Source organism: Pleurodeles waltl, chromosome 9 (genome assembly GCF_031143425.1).
Source record: "Pleurodeles waltl isolate 20211129_DDA chromosome 9, aPleWal1.hap1.20221129, whole genome shotgun sequence".
NCBI classification, from domain to species: Eukaryota; Metazoa; Chordata; class Amphibia; order Caudata; family Salamandridae; genus Pleurodeles; species Pleurodeles waltl.
Genome location: NC_090448.1, coordinates 540,595,559 through 540,615,125, shown reverse-complemented (window position 1 = coordinate 540,615,125; position 19,567 = coordinate 540,595,559). Strand labels below are relative to the sequence as shown.

The following is a 19,567-nucleotide window of genomic DNA, read 5'->3' as shown; positions in this document are numbered from 1 at the left end:
GTCAACACCTATCCCACGTCACATCAGCCGAGCGACGGGGTGCAGTCAAAGGGTGACCGCGTCTCTTCGACTTCTTCTTATCTTGACCCAAAGACTTTGAATAAGATTACTGGTGGCGGCACTGCGACCAGTCTCAAGACCTTCTCCTCGAACGAGACCAGGAACTACACTAAGTCATGCTGGGCCGACATAAGCTTGAGGGACTGTGTCCTCAAGGCCTTCGGGTACATGACCTGGCACTGGGAGCACGAATTCGGGTCGAGGTCGTGCTCCAAGCTCCACAAACAGACCCGATGCAGATCCTTCACCATGCGGTGACAGTCCTCACACAGTTTGGAGCCGGTCTTCGGGGACAAAGAGTCAAAGTCTGTCTAATATTGACCAAGGGTAGCTCTCTCAGTATCAGCGCGTGGCACGGAAAGAAAAGTACCGACATCACTGCGTTGAGGCTGTGTCAACATACTAGTCCCGACGTCATCACGGCGACTATGACACCCGCAAAGTCGACCAATGCTACCTACTGACACGCAAGGGTATTTCTTGAAGAAATAATCTCCGGATCCAGTCAGACGTGCGGGGGGAAATTCTAAGGTAAGGAATCTGCAACTAGAAGTCTCTATCAGATGCATTCTTTATTAAAAGTTTTCAACTCTTCCCTTAATTGTGTGAGTTGCTCTCCTCCAAAAATCATTTGTTTTGGTGGCTTTGGAGGTTTTTTGGTTAATTCTCTGCAGTAACCGTGATGTATAATTTTTAAAATCCACTTGTTTGATGTTATTTCTTCCCGCTCTCTTGGGAAAGGTCTTATTCTGCCTCCCACTGGCATTATGTGTGGGGGGGGGGGGGGGGATGGGGAGGTCTGATTTGTGTGTGGGGTCACTTACTTGATGTCCCTGCCCCCTCTTGTGGGGGTTGACCTCTTCCTTTTCCTCTTGCCCAAAAGGACAGCCTGGCAGGATGTTATTGTTGGTACGCCGATTGTTGCTTGCCCTGAAAGGAACTGCCTTGAGCCAGTTGGTGTTGTTGTCCCTGGGGAAACAATGTTCTACCAATTGGCCTTTGCATTGCCCTGCCTCCCCTTCTGTAGGGTCCCATGACTTTGGCTGTACGGTTGTCCTTTTTCATTTATTGTATGGACTCATCAACTGCTTGGCCGAACAGGGTGTTTCCTGTGAATGGCATGTTGGTAACAGATGCATGCATCTTCTGTTTAAACCTTGACACCATTAGCCAGGCAGGTCTTCTTAATATGGTGCTGGTACACATCAGCCTGCTGGCAGTATCAGCTGAATCCAGGGCTAACTTCAGGCACGTATTTGGGATATTATGTCCCTCCTGCATGATTGCCTTGGCACTCCTCTTGTTTTCTTCAGGAAGGTGCTGCATGAGTGACTCCATTTCATCCCACTGCTGTTGGCCGCATTGATTTAGGAGTGCGTCTGAGTTCACAATACGCTATTGTGTTGCGCCTTCCCTCTCCATCTTCCTTCCAACCATGTTGAGACGTTTGCTCTCTTTCTCAGGTGGGGACCCAGTTGATGTGGGAGCGGGTGTTTTGCTTTCTTGCAGTTGAGACAATTAGAGTCTGCTGGTGCATACCCATGTATACATTTTGGGTCTTGTGTTGAGTGTTTGTATTTCTTCTCAACTCTTGGCATAAATTCCTTTGCAGTTGCAGGTTCTCTGAACGCCTCCTTCCTCCGGTCAATGATGCTGGGCACGAGTCTCCTTTTTTCTCCTCCAGTTGTACGCCCTAGGTGTCAGCAGCACTCTTTATCAGACTATTTTTCATGGAGAGGGCGCAGGAGGGAGATGACCTCAAGAGGTAGATATCCACCCCTTCCTCAGAGAATCTGTATCCATCTTGACTCATGACTGGTAGTCGAAGCCTCCTGCGCCTCCAGTCTCCTCTGTGCTACCCAACTCATCCTTGGGTTCTTCCTCCTGTGGCGCCGGTGTTGCTGATTAGTCATCTTCGACGCGAAAGGTTTAGTCGGGATTCAAAATTCTCTCAAGGAGTCATCGAATTCTTGTTTTCTTTATAAAAGCGCCACCATATTAGTAGAGAAGGTTACTCTTCTCTCTCGTCCTCGTCTTTGAGGTTTTCAGCAATTCTGAAGATTTTTTTGAAAAATTTGAAAAAAACAATTGAAAAAGTTTCAGACCTCCTCCGTTACTTCCAGACCCAATAGCAGAAAAAAGAATCTGAAGATGGCTTCTATGAACATCTGGGGTACCATCGGACATCATATATGGGATAGGCATACCACCAAATGGTGGTCGACGACGCACAGCCAAAAAATAAAAAAATAATTTACAGACCTCGCCACTAGATGGCGGAATAATGCAAAGCATGTGAAACCAGAAAAGGATTCATGCTGCAAAACTTGTAATTATGACAGACATGTAGCAGACCCAACAAATGCATAATTATGGCCAGGTTCGAAGGACGAGCAATTCGGGTAATTGGAGGACAATGAAATTCCTACACCATCTCTTCATCATGATACATAGTCTAATCATCTGAATTTACCACTGACCAACACCGAGTTTGTTTATTAGCTACACATTATTTCCCACATATAAATTTACTGAAAGCATTTCTTTTACTCCTGGCAAATGATTGGCCATCTGGCACACCATATTTGAGTGTACTCCTTCAGAGGCCCGAGGTCCTCTGCACTTAGTGACCTGTTATCAATGAATATTGTTACTGCATGGCCAGTCATGGCCCTTATACTTCAAGGTATGGAGTGGGAAAGTGTGAGGTTCAGGTCAGGCCATGCAATAAGATTGAGAAACACTTCAGCGTATGCTTACCTGCTAAATTGTAATTGGTTAATTTGAAGTTCTAACTAAATTTACCCACTAGTCTTAGACACTGACATCAATTAAGTGTGCCTATCAAACAAGAAACTATAGTTGCATAGCTTGCATGCACTTGCCATTTTAGATTTGGCTCCTTAAAGTTGACATTTCCTTTCGGTAGTAACCTTTGCCATATTTTACTGTATGCGTGTGCTATATGTGCATCTCTGATAGGCACTGATGATCTGTAGTCTATATAGCTAGCTCCAGCATCACACATTCGAGAACAAGTCATTTGTCTTCTTTCTTGGTGTGCTCGATAGGGGACAACTAATTTCAGCAAAATGAAACAAATAAGTTGCTCTTCATTTCTCTCTCAGTTTGATAAGATTTATTATATAAACAAAGATAAGACAAAATAAGATTATATAAACATCTCCCATACTATTATTCATCAAGAGGAGCACTTCTATAATGAGAATATCACGTAACCCCTACAAGCTGTGATTGAGATGCAGCTCTTCTGACTCCGAACTCCATTCTGCCAAGGAGGATAACCTCTACTGGCTTTCTGACACCTAATACCAAGGTATGGGATTTACACTATCCCAAATGATCTGGCAGAGGGTACTCATACTATACTCTCTTTAGTTTAGTATTAGATGCAGATAGCAGTACACAAACATTAGCGTTAGCAACTGCCATGGTTGAACTGTTTATCTTAGTCACCATTTTAACAATGCTGATTACCTTAGTATGTCTAATCTTGCTAATAATTGCAGGACTTGCTTTTAATATAATATAATAATTTCAATAAATGTTTTGAAAATGCTTTTTGTATCTTCCTTGTGTTAACCCTGGGCGTGCAAGAGTAACAAAAGGGTTAGATACGTTTCTATGGATTCCTTAGGTATCAGATTGTCATGTTCAAGGATGCCAACAACATCTTTCCAATTCTTGACTGGTGGGTCAGATGAAGTACAGTGAGCTAGCCGAGAAACAACACCTACTGATGGTATAGGTGGACTTAATCCCTATATTGTGAAGTTTGTGTTGGTCAAATATACAGTACTGCTATTTTTGCAGGAATCATATGACATTATGCAAATATTAACACAGGGAACGGACAGTCTTGTTCTAATTCTTGGAATGGCATGGTAACCCAGAGACTGATCCTCCTTACATTTTAGTTGTATTATGCCAGCTAAAATGTACTTCAAGCCCACAGTCCCAAGAGTGATCACAGTATGATCCTGCATATAGTGTATTCTAATTTATGAAGTCCTTAAATCCTTGGTTAGCTATAGCTTTTGCTTTGTTTGGTAACAGGACAGTCTTTAAAGGGTGGGTGGGGTGCCATCAGGTGACTGCTTTCTTTATAGCCCCTTACGGTTAATGGTTGTTTACTTACCCTTTCTGCTTACATCGGTTTGATGACAACCAATGAGAAGTTTACATACTCTTGACATGCTGTTGAAAATTTCCACCTTCTTTTCCATGATGTACGGTGTAAATTCCATTTGTCATGGGAAGCAGACAAAGTAAATTGCAGCCGTAGCTTAAGGTATGTTTTAACTCATCTAGTGGCTGTGGTAAAAATGTAGATCTTCCTCTTGCAAGTTTGGGGGATTTTGAAGTTGGGCCACAAAATGTTTACACAATGCAAAACAGGATGTTAGTACAATCTTTTTGTCACACAATTGCCCCTGCTATGACTACTTTACTTTTCCTATAGGATGTTTTTCAGTTCAAGGTTGTTTTATGTATAAGTGGCCGTTTAAGTACTATGATTGTTTGCTCAGTATGACAATGGATGCTGTCTCACATGGTCACCCAATCAAAAGTCAACGACTATCTACTGCCTTTGGTGAAGTGAAGTGGTGTATTTCAATTTGTTTTTAAGCTTAATAACATTACTTCCCCTTTATCCCTTTTGAGGTTCAGCAATAAACATTTATGATGGTACAGCTAGAATGCCATCATTGCAAGGCTGGACATATGTTTATGCTGACTAGCGGGCCTAATAGAGGCTTTAAACAGATGATGGATACTAATGGTAAGTACCATGCAATGCCAACTGGGAGGCTTCTGGGAAAATCTGTACGCATTCACAGGACTATTAAGGACTGTAGGCTAAAAGAATAACATTTCTGCACTATAAAATCTTAAATTACACAGTGAAAAATTCCAGCAAGTACCATAATTTAGTTTAGAAGTGCTTTTCCCCTTTAATGGTTGGTCAATTCATTTTCAAATCAATAAAAGCCACTGCTGTTGTGCAGCGTGGCCTGAAATCTGCCCACCAATTGCATAGCAGATTTTGAGCTGCAAAGTGAATGCTTTATTGGGTGTTTGCTAGCATTTCCAATGTTTAATATTCAATGATAATCTGCTATTGGTCAGAAAGATCTTCAGATAGGGTGGCTCTGCAAGGAGTGGGATGACTTGTCTCCTTTCAGCTGCTGTGGAAAAATTCACTGGTAAAGAAGGCACTAATAAAGGCCTTTTTGATGCTAATGCAAGTGTATGTATATCCCATCATCATTGGTATTCTTCTTTCATGTTCCTATGCAGATGACTGGATTGTCTTCTGGGTGATCCTAGAAATACATACAAATAGCTCAGTGACTGAAAGAGTTGGCTTTTACAGATGCACTATGAATGTTTTGGGAGGGGAGAAAATGTAAGTGCAAAAGTGGTATTTGCTCTGCTTTGTATTTTATGCAAGAGGACTACATTTGTGGACACTATTCTACAGATAGTGGGGTTGGAAGATTCAGCTGCTTATGTATCTTGAATAGTTATTCAATTGATTTGTTTGCTGACTGTACTTTATTCATGTAGTTTCTTCTGGAATGTAGTAATTTCTGTTGTGGCCTGAGAGTCAGCACTCACTATTGTTGAATTACACTTCTATGAGGAGCTTTCATTTATACAAGCCTAGCTGTATTTTCTGTGTACCTACATGTCCCATATCTAGGTAAAATGTGCAAAAGCATTGGTATTTTAATGCCATTACAGCAGAGGTTTTAACGTATATACAAAATACAATACCCTTCAGGACATGAACATATCACCACTGTTTCCTGAATCACATGTTATGAGGGTGCATTTCTTAAACTTATCAAAATCAGGGTAAACCTGCAAACCTGAAGTCTAACATGAGTCTGACACCTTGTAAAGATGTGTGGGCATGCTGGAAATCCAAATGTAACACTTTGTATTGTCTCACATAATTTACTAGACCCATTGTGAAATTTCAACTTTTGGGCAGGCAGCATGGGTTGAGTTTCCACGTACTGTACGAGGATGTGTAACATTGTTTTTCACTGTTGCAGCGAGCCAACAAGATTGCTTTGGTTTCGCAGATCAAACTCTACATTTGGAAGGAAAAGCTCCTTCAGCCAATCTGATTTTTTAAACTACTCGGCAAATTAATTGCCACATATCTTTAAAATGTAACCTCTTTATGCCATACTCACAAAAAATTTAAATGCTCATTTCCTGAAAATTACTAAACAGATTTACACCAAACGAAACAAAAGGACTTTGAGCAAAATTCTACCTTCAAATTTTGTTCAAAGTTCAGTTAAATCGTTTTTTTCTGTTATTGAGGAGCCATGAATCCCACAGGAATTAAAATGAGAAACAGTACTTTCGTTCCCCCCTCATAACAGCTCTGCACGACACTTGCCATGAGGATGGCCTTTTTTGTTTTGGAATGTTTTGTTCATAGTCGAGCGATGTCAACAATGTTCAGAAAACAAAAAAAAAACAAAAAAAAAAAAAACCCTTTTAATATAAAGTATGACACAAACTACATAGGCACTATCGCCGCTCCTTAACACACACAATGACAATGTGTGCACCATGACATGGGTATGCACGAGCAGCCATTTTGAAAATGTTTTGGAAGAAGAAGAAAAAAAAAAAAAAAAGAAGTATTCCATGGCAGGGGAGCCAGTGTGTGCACGTTGTGACTCATGCATATGCATTATGATGCACCAGCAGTTATTTGGGATTTTTCAAATGTTCAGTTTCAAGATCAACCCTGACCATTTTTTGAACAGTAACTTAAGTAACAAAAAAATAAGCTCGGGAGTGCAAAAAATGAAATGCACACAAGATATGGCAGCATTGTGCAGCTGCTGGGCCCTTGAAAAAATAAATGGAAGAGCAAGAGGGGCAGGCTGAGCAATAGAGGAACTGGGGGGGGGGGGAGGAAGACAAAAAACAACTGTAGAATATGGATGGGTGGCAGTTACTGTTGTGGGGTGAATTAACACATAGCACAAAAGCGGGCACACAAAGATAAAACAAAAAAGGCACACAAATGGGGAACACAAAATATGCAGTCCAACGGAGTGATGAAACTAAAAGGAAAAAAAAGCAGTTCACTGACTGCATGAGTTGTATCCTTCCACTTCTTGCTAACAAAAACGATTTAAAACCACTTTGCTCCTGGGGAGGGGCACATACTAGAAGAGGAAGGAAATGTATTGCATGAGAAGGAAGGACATGATAACTTAAAAAAAAAAAAAAAGCCAAACAATAATATGCAGTGGGGTGACCCACAGCCAACCTGGACTATCGATTCTGTACACAATAGGTATTTTGACAATTTGACAATACACGGTCAAAGCTGTATGTAGCCAAGACCTACCAAGCACTATCCAACCAGATTAAATGGATAAATTGCTTGTGAAGTAATTAGCAAAAAAGCTAGCATGTCAAAAGTGATACTTACTCGTGGTGATCGAAATTCTAATTCCTCTTTTTCACTTTCGCTGCTGGAATCAATACTTTCTTCAACTTCTTTCTTTACTTCTACTGGGGGAATTTCAGGTTCTGCCTGGACGCGGTCCTCCATTGGCTCCTCCAGTTTAACCTCTTCAACTAGCGCTGGTTTAGGATCATTGTGGTGTATAGTCCTGAACTGAATACTTGCAGAGCGACAGTATTCTTCAAATCCATAAAGATACCTACATGTGAAAAGCACACAACTATTTGTCTAAATGTAATATCAAAAAGAGTGGAAACCACCCCCATCCAAAAGCAACTTCATGAAGTAGACGTCGATTAAACACGATTTATGTGCCAAGATTAATCATATCATGATGATGTATTTTTTTGTCAAGCTTGACTAAATCCCCAATTTCTAAAAACAGGAAGCTACTACATTAAACAATAATGAGCTAACTGCAAGCAAAGTGGTTCCTTGATGCCAATTTTACAGATTTACACGTTGCTAAATATTTAAAATCAGGTCAAGCAACGCCAAATAAGATTTAAAAATCCACAAAATATCTACACCTACAGTATCATTTACCACTGAGAAAATTGTTTTATGGTGTTTAAAGTTTTGAATAATTAAACCTGCATAGCAAAAATCAACAGGACGATTTGTAATGCATAATAGTTTAGAACAATGCATACAACGATGCACTGTCTGATGTAACAATTGTATGAATGTTAAGATTTAAGTTTGCAAAATAACTTCACTAGTGTGCTGTTGGTTTATCATCCAAGTACTAAAACGTAAAGCTTAGAAAAAAATAAAAAGCTTACTGGAGAGAAGTTGAGAAAAACATGGGGAGACTAACATAGCATGATTTAATCTATTAGTCTTCTTTTTGGAGGGATGACGTTTCTGGCTAGGTCATCACAGGTTCTTTTCTCTCACCCAATGCTGGTTTGGCATTGACCCTGCTCATTTTGATCACCTCCATTTGATAACCACTTGCTCACTTCCACACCAGGCTACATCGGATTAACAATTTGAGAATTGGTAAAGCGGTGTCACCACTGGCCAATAATCCATGAGGCACCCTGTCAACAAGAGTTGGTATAATTTCTTGTCCTGAACCCATTCAATCAGCAATCAAAATGTATCTTCATCCCATGAATCTCACATCACGCAGTAGTTTTGTGCTTGCTCACATTCTTAACATTTCTGTGGTATGTGGTTAGGCTGAGGCCAAACTGCACAATCTATAATCTTAATATACTCATATGTTACTTTGTCCCAGACGGGATAACTGCCACATTCCCACTGCAGGGAAGGTAACCAAGAAGGGCTTGCTGCAGTATTTTCTGCACTAAGTTTATACCGTTCAAAAACACAAACTAAATGCTAAAACACCACCTTGAAGAGCGTAGTTCCTCAGAACTACTTTGGTTGGACTGGGACGAGGCCTGACAATACAAGGGTGGGACTACTAGGGAAGCTGGGATCGGTCTCATCTTCTCTACTTCCAACTACAATATTACAGCATAGCCTAGTCCTTTTCAGTAAGTCTTACTGATCAGCGTTATTGCAAGCTTTTCTTGCTCAAAATCTTCATATCTTTCCATCTCCTTAGACCCATCTCTAAGATGTTCCTGACTTTTCATCTTAAGAAAATGAATGGAGGCGGGCCACTGTGAACACAGAAGGAGAGCAGTGCACTGTGCACTAATCCCTGCTTCTTGTGTGCCTTCTCAATGAGAAGATATTAGCTGGTGCTTCAATTATTTGGCTTTAGCTTCTTAGTCTTAACCAATTGGAAAACGGGCCGGAGAGGGGATTTCGATTTCATGATCCACACCACTACTGATGTGAGGCTTTGTTTTAGACCCTTGGACAACCGGTTACTGAGCAGAGCTCGTGACGGATAAGGTAATGTAACTGAGGTGGTTTGTGGTCACAAGAGCTGTGGGTACCAAATGACCTCTCACCTTTGGATGAGTGATTCTCTAAGTAAAGACTTGTTATTGAGTTAATACCACTTGGCACAACAGAACTATCTACTAACTTCCAATAACGCTCTTTCTAGTGTATACTCTAACCGCAAATTAGATACACAGAGGGTACCCTGAATTCCAAAGATGACCTTCTCAGCCCAGCAGAGACGCATCTGTCACCTTTGGGTGGGGAAGGGAGAGGGGTCTGCTACAGAACTAATGCTTGTCGAACCGCTACCACTGCAGATTGTGAGTCAACTCTGAGGAGATCTGGGTAACATCTGTCAGATTTTCTTTATGCCTGGCCCACTGAAATTCTGATTCCACTTTGGAGTCACCATTTGCCTTTGCGACCTGGTGCAGCTTATAAGAAGAAAAAAAAGGAGGCTAAGAGGTCAAGACCCCTCAGAGCTGCTCTCACCGTGATCCAGGACAGAGGCTGAAACATCAGGATCACAGCCAGAAAGTACTGGATACATTAAAGTGGAAGGAAGGCCCGGAACTGCAATGTGCCCATGACTGCTCCATCAAATGGAATCCTCTGAAGGAGTCAGGTGAGACTTCAGGTAGATAATAAAGAATACCAATAATGAAGGACCGATGCAGTCTAAGTAGGTACTGGCCGCTACCATCACATTTGTGAACACCCATGGGATGCTGGTGAGGCTGAAAGTGATTAGAGAAAACTGAAAATGTTCCTGAACCACCATGAACCACAGCTAAAATCTGAGGGACTACAGAATGGGTATATGAAAATAAGTGTCTGTAGGACCAAGGCCACCTTCCTAGTCCCTGGTTCAGGGCAGGCAGGATCTGGGCCAGCATATGCATTTTGAATTTGTCATTCTGAAGAAAGACAGAGGCCAAAGGTCCAGAATAGGCCTGTGACCCCTGTCCACTTGCAGAAGAAGGAAACTGCAAGTAATACCCCTCTCAGCTTTCAGCGTCGGATACTCTCTCAATAGTACCCTTGGTTATTAGTGCTCACACCTCCTACAGTAAAATGGACAGGGCTCATTTGAAATTTCGCTCTGATATATAGGGACTATTAAAAGAAAAAAGCAGGGAATAACATCAGAACGATTTGTAGGACCCATCTGTCACACATGATCGATTGTCTTCCCAGGAGGAAATGATGGATCTTGTGCCCCCTCGCCCCCTTTTGATGTCCCCCCAACCCTTCCAATTGATGGATATGTCCCACACACAGCAAACTAAAGTTGTCTGGAGACTGCTGTAGCAGGAGAAGAGGAATGGAAGGTCTGATGTCCCTGCTGTCCTGTGCACTGTCTACCAGACCTAAGACAACTACATCAAAAGAACTGGGGCGACTGGTGTACTAGTTGGGAGACTGTCTATACACCAATTAAATAGCCTTTCAACCTTTGAATTGGTATGGATTGTTCATCGTGGGTCAACAGACCCAAGCGATCGCCATAGCTATACATCCTTTAAAGAGCTTCTTCGTTCTCACTGAAAAGATTTGACACATCAGAGGGTTTATCTATGAGGGAGGCTTTGCTGGGAAATCCTGTGGCCCCTCCCAAAGCAAATCAGGAGTAACTATACCAACGCAAATAACATTTGGCTAGTTGCCATCAATCATGAATTGTGCGAGCCAAAGAGGCCCTACGGTCTTCTGGGACTGCAATTAAGATCTAACTGGCCTTGTCCCACAGCCTGTGTACAGTGACCCATTAAACAGACATTTTCTGAACATAATGCCAGACTGGGGGAGGAAAAACATGTGCTTACCAAAAGCTTCAATCCTCTTGGATTTCCTATCTGGAGGAGTGGTGGGAAAGGAGTTGGGATTCACTTTACTATTTGAGGCCTGAACCACTATTCTCTTGGTAAAAAAAAATCATGGTCACCATTAACTGGTCTGTGACATCCAACTACCCGCCTCCTTACAAAAAAGGCAAGAACAGGACTTCGACCAAGTTAAGGAACCTGATCACTCCAGCTAACATCACCCGCATACCCTGGATGAAGTCAGTGCAAGACTGGTTTAGTAGACTGAATCTGAACAGATTTTGGGATGAGCCTGACTGTTTACGTAAAGTGGATACCAACATTCTTGAAAAACGATATTGGGAGTTTATAAATGAGCAAGAAGTTTTGCCGGGTACTCGCAGCACCTTGACAAGCAGTTTTCTGGAGATAAAGCTCTTCCCCCCACACTTTGAACCATACCTTGACAGGACCACCCCGGCCTTGGCCAAAAGTATGTACATAATATTTAGGTCAGGTTCTGAAGGGGGGCATTGCTTCAAGATTAAGCCTAGCTTGTGGCCTGGTGAATGAGACTGAAGCTCACGTTTTATTTGTATGTCCAGAATATAGTGAACAAAGAAAAAGATGGATTCGCCAAATCTGCTTCCAGCTTGGGACACTTTTCCATCAGCAGGCCCTAAGAATTTTAAAATATGACAACAGAATCAATAGCACATTCCGTAAGCAGATTCTTGCTGTTATTCTGGTGCAGGCGCCAAAAACTTTAATCCAGGAGGATAAACATCCAACTGGGAAATTCTATTTTAAACTATTGGACTGAATCAGCCTGAAACAATATACTTGATGACATTATTTGTGTGCATTCTGGTAAATGATGGAAGCAACACCTCCCCCTCGGGTACGGAGGCCATATTTTTTTCCTTTTTAAGGATTGAGCTATTTAAAGAACTTTACTAGAAGAATTTTTATTTATACCCTCTCCTTACCCATCTATAGGCTTTATGTTTATATTATGAAACTGTTCTAAATGTATTATGTATTATGTGCACTTTGATGGTCATGTATGACCGAATAAAGTATTTTTACTATGACTACTTCAACCAAGTGGCCACCAAGTTATCAGTAAAGGTTTCCTAAAAAGGTAGTGAGTGGTCTGAAGTAGCTAGCTCAGGCTGAACACTTTGTCAGTATATTTTTTTTGTTCTCAACTGAAGCCAGCTGTAAATCCAGACCCTAAGCTGCCTTCTGGGCAATGCTGCAAATGAGGCACTTTCTTCCACTGGTGGTCCAGTGGCGAGTCCAGCACTACCTCAGGAGAGGTGTCAACACCACTTGGCTCCTGCAAATCCATGTAGAAAGTATCTTCTCTTCGGCAGAAGCCATTCTAATCCCCACCACCATCTGCATCCTGGGAGGTCTTTGTTCTGAGTCAGAGCCAAAAAGATAATGGATCTGCTGCTTGAGGGTATGCTCTGGTAGAGTCAGAGTGCATGATGGTTGATAGCACTTTGGCTCTTTCTCAACCTGTGTTGCACTATGAAACCACAAGTCTGTTTGGTGTCTGACATCGGAATCAGTACTGGATCATCTTCTGGTACCAGTGGAGTAAGTACAGGTGCCTATATGCAAGGGTCCTGTGCAGGTCTCAAATCCAGAATGGAAGTCTTTAACTGTGTTGATACGAGACTCGCGACTGCAACCAAGGGGTCAGATGATGCAGAGGACGGCTCTGCAGACAGTAACCCAACTGGGGGCTCCTTCAGTTCCTCGGGCTTGAAGGCGCTCCAGAAGGAATTGGAAGCACACCCATATGCAGAACGGCTTCCTAGATGGTTTCAACAGCTGCGGTTTCGCTAAAGGCCAGGGGAACTCTGGGTACACCAGGATTAGTCGTGGAATCGATCAGACACCTTAAAGGTGAACGATCTACATCATGATAAACTTGTGCCTTCTTTTTCAGGTTCATGGTGGCAGGATGGGATAGTCTTGCTTTGCATTTTTATTTTTGCTCTTGTCCTTCAAATTTTGATTTATCGGAGGACTCCAGGTGTGAAGCTGACAGCTCACAGAAAGTCCTCTGGAATGGGACCAACTCTGCACCTGAGATGTGAAGCAGAAGCAAGAAGACTGTGTTCAGTGACATACAGCTTTGCCTCCCGGTCCCATATCGCCTTTCAGTGCATGAGACCAGAGACAAGAGAGATACCTCATGCAGGTCCATGTAATACATCTAAACTCTGCAGTCATAACACAGTCTTAAACCTATCATTTTGGGTGGGGATATCATTCCCTGGCACACAAACTTGTTTTCAGAAATCATCAGAATATCAACAAGATTGGGAGTGAAGCTCCAGATCTGCATTAGAAGGTGCGAAAACAAAAGAATTTGTCAGTGCACTTAAAGGCAACTTGTAGCAGACTTCTCATTTTGTGGAGGTACTTAGTGTCATATCAGCTAACCAGACAAACTCCAAGTTATAATCCACACATAGCATACCACTCACCTCATGCAGCAATTTGAGGATTGCAGGGAATTTTATGAATATGGACTGTATGCTGTCTCCCACACCATGAGTACAGGTCAAAAAGCTTTTTTCTCGGAATTAAAAATAACTAATACTACTAATATCAGTTACACCATAGCCTCAAATCTGGTGCCAACAGTAATGCTTGGTTATGAGGTTCACTTTGGGTAAAAACCATGAGGCATTGCAAGCAGACCACAGAGTCCACTGAGGAAAATGTGAGTCAGTCAACAAAAAGCATTGATGTTCTATTCAATTTCACTTTTGTGCAGTGAAAAGGTTCCACATGGGTATCAGCGCTGCAAATTGTTTACACACACACACACACACACACACACACACACACACACACACACACACACACACACACACACCAGTGCAAGCGTCCCAACACAATAATAAAAGTATAAAATTACTACCATGTAGCAACTGCAGCTTGTAGTACTGTAGACTGATGTTTAATTTCAAAGAAGAGGTTTCATTTTCAAGGTGATCCGTGATATCTCCCCCTGAAACCCACAATGCACCAGGATACAGAATCCAACTAAGACTGTTTTTATCCTATGGGTAGGTTCAAGAGTGGAGATGCAAAGCAGCATCAATTCTGTGGATGGCATACTTTGCACAGACTAAAAAGGAGTGCCTTCCCACTCAAGTGGTGGCTTACAAGTAAGAATAGAAGACGTAAAAAAATAAATAAAAAAAAAAAAAGCTTTCATCAAGATAGTTTGTCCTACTTGCACCTTTTAGCAAGTTACATATCTCCATACAGTAAAGTTTTGAGAGTGTGTGAACTTTAGTCCAAGAAGCAGATATATGGAAAATGTCACTTACCTAGTATACATCTATTCGTGGCATGTAGTACTGCAGATTCACATGCCGGTCATATCCCACCATCTAGTGTTGGGCTCTGAGTGTTACAAGTTGTTTTTCTTCGAAGACGTCTTTATTTGAGTCACAGGATCGAGTGACTCCTCCTCTCGGTAATAGTGCACACGGGCATCGACCCCTTTGTTAGATTGTTTTCCCGCAGAAGGGTGACGTTAGATTGTGTATGCACAACTATAGATACATAAGTAACTAAGATGTCCATAAAAAAAAACCAAATATATATATATATATATATATATATATATATATATATATATATACATACACACACATACATAAATGAGTACTATGATGACTACAGGCTCCCGGGGAGGAGGGAGGGCACATGTGAATCTGCAGCACTACATGCTACAAACAGATGTACACTAGGTAAGTGACATGTTCCGTTCTATTGTATGTGTAGCTGCAGATACACATGATGTGCATAGACTGAATAAGCGGCGGTTAGCCTGTAGGAGTTGAAGTGGTTTGGAATAGTGTTTTTAGCACTGCTTGTCCAACATTGGCTTGTTGTCTAGATAAGACATCCACACAGTAATGCTTTGTGAATGTATGTGGTGTGGACCATGCAGCAGCTTTGCATATATCTGCCATTGGTATATTTCCTAAGAATGCCATAGAGGCACCCTTTTTCCTAGTGGAATGTGCTTTTGGAGTTAATAGTTGTCTTTTTGTCTTAAGGTAACATGTTTGAATACATCTCACAATCCATCTAGCTAATCCTTGTTTTGTAATGGGATTACCGTGATGAGGATGTTGGAAAGCAACAAAAGCCGATTAGTTTTCCTAAAATCTTTTGTTCTGTCTACTTAACACATTAGAGCTCTTTTAGGGTAAAGAGTGTGCAGAGCTCTTTCAGCAGTAGAGTCTGGCTGTGGAAAGAAGACTGGCAATGCCACCGACTGATTAATGTGAAAAGGTGAAACCACTTTAGATAAGAATTTTGGGTTTGCCGTAAGTACTACTTTGCGTTTGTGTACTTGGAAGAAGGGTTGCTCTAGAGTAAATGTTTGAATTTAACTTACTCTTCTTAATGAAGTAATTGCTGCTAAGAAAGCAACTTTCCATGTGAGAAATTTAATAGCATAAGAGTGCATGGGTTCGAATGGGGGGCCCATTATTCTTGGGAGTACAATATTAAGATTCCATGCAGGAACTGGTGGAGTTCTGGGTGGAATAATGAGTTTAAGCCCTTCCATAAATGCTTTTATGACAGGAACTCTAAATAGAGAAGTATGCTGTATGGTTTGTAGGTATGCTGATATGGCTATTAAATGAATTTTAATAGAGAAAGGTTTGCTTTTTGTAAATAAAGCAAATAGCACACTATCTTGTACTGACGCTTTAAGTAGATCAATATTTTTAGGTTGGCAGTAGTATACAAACCATTTCCACTTATTTGCATAGCATTGTCTGGTTGTTGCTTTACATGCTTGTTTTAGAACGTTCTTACATTCTAATGGAAGCTGTAAATATCCAAACTCTGACTTCAGGAGCCAAATTGCTATGTTGAGTACACCTTTGCTCTGAGTTAACAGATATGGTCTGTTTGGAAGTTTGTGATGGGGCACTACTGACAGATCTAGGAGTGTTGTGCACCAGTGTTGGCGTGCCCACGTGGGAGCTATGAGTATCATGGTGAGAGAGGTGTGACGCATTTTGTTGACCAGAAATAGAATTAACAGGAGAGGGGGGGAAGCGTAAGCAAATATCCCTAACCAGTTGATCCACAGGGCATTGCCCTTGGACAGAGTGTGGGTGTCTGGATGTGAAGTTTTGGCATTTTGCGTTTTCGTTTGTTGCAAAAAGGTCTATGTTTGGTGTTCACCAGATTAGAAAGTAATATTGAAGTACCTGTGGGTGAATCTCCCACTCGTGTATTTGTTGCTGCGTCCTGCCTAGAAGGTCTTCTAGCTGGTTGTGTATTCCTGGGATGAATCAGATTGTGAATTGGCCATTTGCATATTGTTTGAGGAAGAAGGGACAATTGGGATGAATGTGCCCCCCCCCCCTTGTTTTTTCAGATAATACATTGTTGTCATGTTGTCTGTTCTAATTAAGACTGTTTTGTATATTATCTGAGGTTGGAATGCTTTGATGGCTAAGAACACAGCTAATAATTCCAAGTGGTTTACGTGGTAAGTTGATTGTGCTGAGTCTCATTCCCCCTTGTATGGTTAGCTTGTTGAGATGGGCTCCCCAACCTGTCATTGACGCATCTGTTGTGATTATGGTCTGTGGCACTGGGTCTTGAAAGGACCACCCTTTCGTTAAGTTGTTGTGATTCCACCATTGCAGAGATTTGTAAGTTTGGTGGTCTAACACTAGATCCTGTAACGGACCCTGTGCCTAAGACCATTGTTGTGAGAGACACTGTTGCAGTGGTCTCCTGTTTAGTTTTGCATGTGGTACTATTGCTATACATGATGCCATCATTCCCAATAGTTTCATGATAAATCGTACTGTGTAAATCTGATTGAGCTGGATTTGTTCTATGAGGTATTGAAAAGCCTGTATCCTGTGAGAATTTAGGTAGGCTAATGCTGTTTTGAGTATTGAGAATTGCACCTAGATAAGGATGAATTTGTGCTTGTTGAAGATGAGATTTCTGGTAATTGATTGTGAACCCTAGTGTGTGTAGGGTATCTATAGTGTGTGTTCTTGACAATGTAGAATGCTGCTGGATTTTATTAACCAATCGTCTAGATAAGGGAAGACATGTATGTGGTGCCTTCTGAGGTAGGCCGCTACTACAGCTAGACATTTTGTGAACACTCTTGGTGCTGTTACCCAGAAGGGTTGTACTCTGAGTTGGTAGTGGTTGCCTGAAATTACGAACCTTAGGTACTTGCGGTGAGCTGAATGTACGGGAATGTGGAAGTAGGCATCTTTTAGATATGACGCGGTCATGTAATTGTGTTTTTGCAGTAGTGGAATGACGTCCTGTCGAGTAACCATGTGAAAATGTTCTGACAGGATATATAGATTCAGAGGTCTGAGATTTAGAATGGGTCTGAGAGTACCTTCCTTGTTTGGTATAAGGAAGTATAGAGAGTATACTCCTGTCCCTTGCTGTGAGATGGGACCCATTTCTATTGCCCCTTTTCGTAATAGAGATTGTACCTCTTGTTTTAGTAGAACAGTGTGTTCTGGAGAGAGTCTGTGAGAACGAGGGGGAACATTTGGTGGAGTAGAGAGGAGTTCTAGGCAATAACCATTGCGGATAATTGAAAGTACCCACTGATCTGTGGCGATGTTCTGCCAGTGAGAATGGAATTGTTGCAGTCTTCCTCCCACAGGAGACGTATGCGATTGTGGGATGTTTGGGAATTCATTGTTTAGTGGGTGTGGTAGTACTCTTTGAGGCTCTAAATTTTCCTCTGGCTCTGAACTTCTGTCCTCTGTAATAACCTCTATATGACCCTCCTGAATAATACTGCTGTATTTGTTTTGGATGGGTGGTGGAAGCTTCTGCAACTTGGGATTTAAAACCTCTCCTAAACTGTTGTTTCCGAAAGGAACCCGAAAAGGTGTGGTATAAAGGGCTCCCATGGCTTTTGCAGTATCAGAGTCCTCTCTGAGTTTCTCAGTGGTAGTGTCTACCTCTGGTCCGAAGAGATGCTTTTTATCGAATGGAATATTGAGCACTGCCTGTTGTATTTCAGGTCTAAAACCCGACGACCTTAACCATGTGTAAGGAAATGCCTCCTTGGCATGGTTACCCCCTGACTTTTTGCCTTTGCTGATGCTATGTTTTGATTTGAAAGTGTACTGAGGCCTGCTAACCAGGCCCCAGCACCAGTGTTCTTTCCCTAACCTGTACTTTTGTTTAACACAATTGGCACACCCTGTCACCCAGGTAAGTCCCTTGTAACTGGTACCCCTGGTACCAAGGGCCCTGATGCCAGGGAAGGTCTCTAAGGTCTGCAGCATAGCTTATGCCACCCTGGGGACCCCTCACTCAGCACAGACACACTGCTTGCCAGCTTGTGTGTGCTGGTGAGGACAAAACAAGTAAGTCGACATGGCACTCCCCTCAGGGTGCCATGCCAACCTCACACTGACTATGCAGTATAGATAAGTCACCCCTCTAGCAGACCTTACAGCCCTAAGGCAGGGTGCACTATACCATAGGTGAGGGCACCAGTGCATGAGCACTGTGCCCCTACAGTGTCTAAGCAAAACCTTAGACATTGTAAGTGCAGGGTAGCCATAAGAGTCTATGGTCTGGGAGTCTGTCAAACACGAACTCCACAGCACCATAATGGCTACACTGAAAACTGGGAAGTTTGGTATCAAACTTCTCAGCACAATAAATGCACACTGATGCCAGTGTACATTTTATTGTGAAATACACCCCAGAGGGCACCTTAGAGGTGCCCCCTGAAACCTTAACCAACTACCCGTGTAGGCTGACTGGTTTTAGCAGCCTGCCACACTCGAGACATGTTGCTGGCCTGCACTGGGTGGAGATGCTAACACCTCCCCCAGGCAGGAGCTGTCACACCTGGCGGTGAGCCTCAAAGGCTCACCCCTTTGTGCCAGCACCGCAGGACACTCCAGCTAGTGGAGTTGCCCGCCCCCTCCGGCCACGGCCCCACTTTTGGCGGCAAGGCTGGAGGAATTAATGAGAAAAACAAGGAGGAGTCACTGGCCAGTCAGGACAGCCCCTAAGGTGCCCTGAGCTGAGGTGACTAACTTTTAGAAATCCTCCATCTTGTAGATGGAGGATTCCCCCAATAGGGATAGGAATGTGACCCCCTCCCCTTGGGAGGAGGCACAAAGAGGGTGTACCCACCCTCAGGGCTAGTAGCCATTGGCTACTAACCCCCAGACCTAAACACGCCCTTAAATTCAGTATTTAAGGGCTCCCCTGAACCTAA

The 19,567-nt window shown here is 42.4% G+C and overlaps 1 protein-coding gene across 1 annotated transcript in view; it reads right to left on the bottom strand.

Annotated features, from left to right (window-relative positions):
- The window catches only part of ARID4A (AT-rich interaction domain 4A), a 360,940-nt gene that overhangs the window by 63,105 nt on the left and 278,268 nt on the right, over positions 1-19,567 (bottom strand). The window contains exon 15 of the mRNA XM_069207594.1: positions 7,556-7,790. Coding sequence (XP_069063695.1) covers positions 7,556-7,790 — 235 coding nt within the window. The remainder of the gene's footprint in view (positions 1-7,555; positions 7,791-19,567) is intronic.